Source organism: Anopheles gambiae, chromosome X (genome assembly GCF_943734735.2).
Source record: "Anopheles gambiae chromosome X, idAnoGambNW_F1_1, whole genome shotgun sequence".
Lineage (NCBI taxonomy): Eukaryota > Metazoa > Arthropoda > Insecta > Diptera > Culicidae > Anopheles > Anopheles gambiae.
Window position 1 is genome coordinate 24,404,440 of NC_064600.1, and position 3,546 is coordinate 24,407,985.

The 3,546-nt window shown below is 34.8% G+C and overlaps 1 protein-coding gene and 1 pseudogene across 1 annotated transcript; both read right to left on the minus strand.

Annotated features, from left to right (window-relative positions):
• Positions 1-276: 276 nt before the first annotated feature.
• LOC133392173 (uncharacterized) lies at positions 277-1,513 on the minus strand (annotated as a pseudogene).
• Positions 1,354-3,100, minus strand: LOC133391345 (uncharacterized). The gene is made up of 3 exons (XM_061645010.1): positions 2,025-3,100; positions 1,729-1,862; positions 1,354-1,517 (listed from the first exon to the last, which is right to left on the minus strand). The coding sequence occupies exons 1-3, from the start codon at positions 2,447-2,449 to the stop codon at positions 1,354-1,356; spliced, it is 723 nt and encodes a 240-aa protein (XP_061500994.1). The 5' UTR covers positions 2,450-3,100.
• Between the last annotated feature and the right edge of the window lie 446 nt (positions 3,101-3,546).

The window sequence follows — 3,546 nt, forward strand, 5'->3', positions numbered from 1 at the left end:
AATAGGGTTGACAGGGCAACGAAAACCGAGTCCCAGAGAGCCAGTGCTTTCGCAAAATTGGCAATTGCCATCCGACAAGGAAGATGTTTAAATGTTGTAATATTTGTAAGCAGGTTAGGAATTAATATTGTTAAAAAAATTTTTTTTCAGTTTACAGTTATTTATTTCACAGTTTTTTTATATGTACACCTACTGGGTTTAAAATTTCAATAGAAAACTGTCCAGGTGTTTAAAACAATCGTTCAATTGAAGAGATAACACAGCACATGAAGACGCTTATTAAAAAAATATGAACATATGTTTATTGGACTGGTAAACCCTTTCGTCTATGGTCTATCTATTCTTCGTTGTCAAGAGAATGAACTAATGGAACGAATAACATATCACCGTGGTCTTTCAAAGGAACAGATACAAGTTTACATAAAATGTCGGATGGGGTATACTCAGTTATTTGGGCCTCTACGTTTCTTATGTTACCCTTACTGATTAAAAGTTGAGCACTAGAAAATGGAATGGTGAAATATTCTTCTTTAATAATAAGCTTCTTTCCATGTATCACTAGAGAAGAAGCTACGTTTGCTGCTGAACAATACTCTATGATTTCGTATTGTGTAGTGAGAAACCAACCATTTCGATTACCTTTCTTTAAAATGAAATCTTAACAGTGAAGAGTAACGTTATTGCCTTTTCCTTGGATTTTATAATTAAAAGACTCATTTTCCTCTGGAGCATTGAAGATTTCTAGTTCTGACAACCGATTAATTACCTGCTCCAGGTTTTTCCATCCACTTCGAATTAGAAGCTTCAGAAGCTGTAGTGCATTTTCAAAGGGATATGCTGTCATTGTGTTGAGTGGCCCTTTATCCTCAACCTCGCTAGCCACATGCAACAAATTGTGTATGTTGCTGCTAATGTATCCTTCCCCATATATTTTAGCAAAGTCAGCCACAAAATGCTTCAGCATTTGACCTGCCACAGGCCATAATCTTTTGTAAAATTTTGATGACAAAATGGTCACTGCACAGAAAAATAGCATGAAGTGGTTGTATGCTTCAGGGCTTATTCGATCTTGTAGTACAACAAGACTAGCATAGTGCAAAAATGAACTATATTCAGAGTCTTTCCAATATTTTATATCGTGTAATTTTCGAAACTTACGGTGAATTTCTGAAGGCAAAGCAATATTTTCCAATTCTCGGGAAATAGCGTTGAGATCATCGGCCGACCACTGCTCAGCTCCAAACAATCCAAATACGTAGGCCTGTAAAAATTTGCGCATAACACCTAAATCGATGAGGTGCAAACGGTCGGCGATAATAACATCTAACACCATGTCAAAATGAAGAAGTTTTTCTAGAGGTGATGTTTCCTTATGGTGTTCTGCACAGGCACGACCTCGAAAATTTTCGTTAGTTCGAGGTGGAGCACCCACTCCCGGGAAACAAACTGCACGTGAAACTGGGTGCCAACCACAGTACACTTCATGCAACCGTGTTTCCCTACGTGTGATGTCACACCTACAACGCAATAAATGTATCAGAATAATTTATTGACAGATATATATATATATATATATATATATATATATATATATATATATATATATATATATATATATATATATATATATATATATATATATATATATATATATATATATATATATTTATATATATATAATATATATATATATATATATATATATATATATATATATATATAATATACGCTGCACGCTCATCAACACCGGCCAAAAAGTATCTCTGCCACTTTTATGCAGTGGTATGCCATCCACAGAAAGGTTTAGTTCTAATGTAGTGTTAGGTGCCACATTAATTTTTCTTTTGAGACCATATAAAAATGATAAAATGCATTAATGTAATATCCACAAAACACAATACCAAACAATTTTATAAACAAAATACAAAAAAATTCTAAGTTGACCCAACTTTTCACACATAAGTATGTGAAAACATGTAGATCTTTTTATATGTTGTAAAACAAATCTACAAGTTTATGCTCACCTAAACGCATTTTTAAGGCATTTGCCAACCCCGTTGTACCAAAATCTGCCACCACCAATGTTTACAATATCCTTTCTGCTTTTATCAGTCCGTAACAATGTTCTTGCATCTTTGGGTGGAGTGTGTTCCGTTTTTTCTCTAAAAATTCTTAAAATTATGTTTACAGAAGAATGCGGTGCATTCGTCTTCAGCGCCCAAAAACGAAGACAGTCTAGCAAAGAATGGTCTCTAAAATTGAACATTTCGTGGCCAGGGTAATCTTCTTGCTCTTCTTGACTGCCTAAGTCATCATTAGCTACATCAAGTATGATTTCCTCTTCTGGAACAACATTTCCTGTCTCATCCATAACCCAGGGAATGTCATCTACAATATGGGAAATATTATTATTTATAGAAAATGCCGAGTAAAGGAATAATCTAATCATATATAAGTAAAAGCTAGTAAAACATTCGAAATTAAAGTAATTTATATTTTACTAAAAATATACATCTTTATGGTAATACATTTAAGGGTTATGTTTACATATACCGATTCATTTCACTCTGCCAGTAAGGTAACAGAACTTTCTGTTGAATTATTATAATTTGTCATTAACCCACACTGTTTGCTACTGTTGTTTGTAAACAATAATAAAAAAAAATCAAATTATTTTTTATTTTTATTTTTATTTTTGATAATCACATCATCATCAATCAAATATGAATCTATTCTTATCAACTTACCTCGACTTGTTATCAGTGTTCCACTTGTCACTTTGCTAAGCGTTCTAAGTCAAAACGTAAGAACTACGTGTAAAACGTACCAGATGGAAAGAAGAAAACGAAGAAACAATTTCAATGTATGGGAAAGAAAAGAAGAAACAATTTCAATGTATGGGTTGAACGCCGACGCGTTATACCAGTGTAACTCAGCGTAACGCTGAGAGTCGCTTCTTGCTTCAAGCTCTTGTGGTAACAGTGTTAAAAGCAACAACAACAACAGAGAATAACGCATCGCGTAGAAACAAACACACCGTTCGTGGGTATGTCAGGGGGGGAAACAACGGGAAAAGCTCAATTCTCTCTCAGCGATGCCGCTTGGGTTTCTCAACACCAGTTATTTTGTTTCTTAACTGTAATAAACTGGCCCATAACCCTCGATCATTTAGAAAGCAGCTGGTCTAAAGCAGTTGTCTCCAACCTGTGGTCCGCGTACCACTTATGACAAACATACTACAATGCAGAGTATTTCAAGTCACTTTCAAATGGAAACATTAGTTTTCCCTGCGCGTAAGAAGTTAGCCCAATTCGCTCTGATATTTCGTTTTCATCATAGTAATGTAATTTCATCAATGTTCTACAACGTGCAACAATATTTTTGCTACACGCACCCCCGTGCTCACCTAACATGCCTTTCTCGAAACATCCTTGGCTTTTGATTTTTATGTTTTATAAGTTCTTGCGTGCTGCTGTTCACATTTATAGACACGTTTCTCCCTTTTCCGTGGACATGTGAATGTGTTGATTTGTGTATGGCATTGGT

What these genes read in the sequence shown, in the direction of transcription:
- LOC133391345 (XM_061645010.1), bottom strand. Translation starts at nt 2,449, where the DNA reads ATGATTAGATTATTCCTTTACTCGGCATTTTCTATAAATAATAATATT. An exon ending in TGCCTTAAAAATGCGTTTAG is followed by an intron (nt 1,863 to 2,024) that starts GTGAGCATAAAC and finishes ATGCATTTTATC; the next exon opens with ATTTTTATATGGTCTCAAAA. An exon ending in GGTGTTGATGAGCGTGCAGC is followed by an intron (nt 1,518 to 1,728) that starts GTATATTATATA and finishes ATTGCGTTGTAG; the next exon opens with GTGTGACATCACACGTAGGG.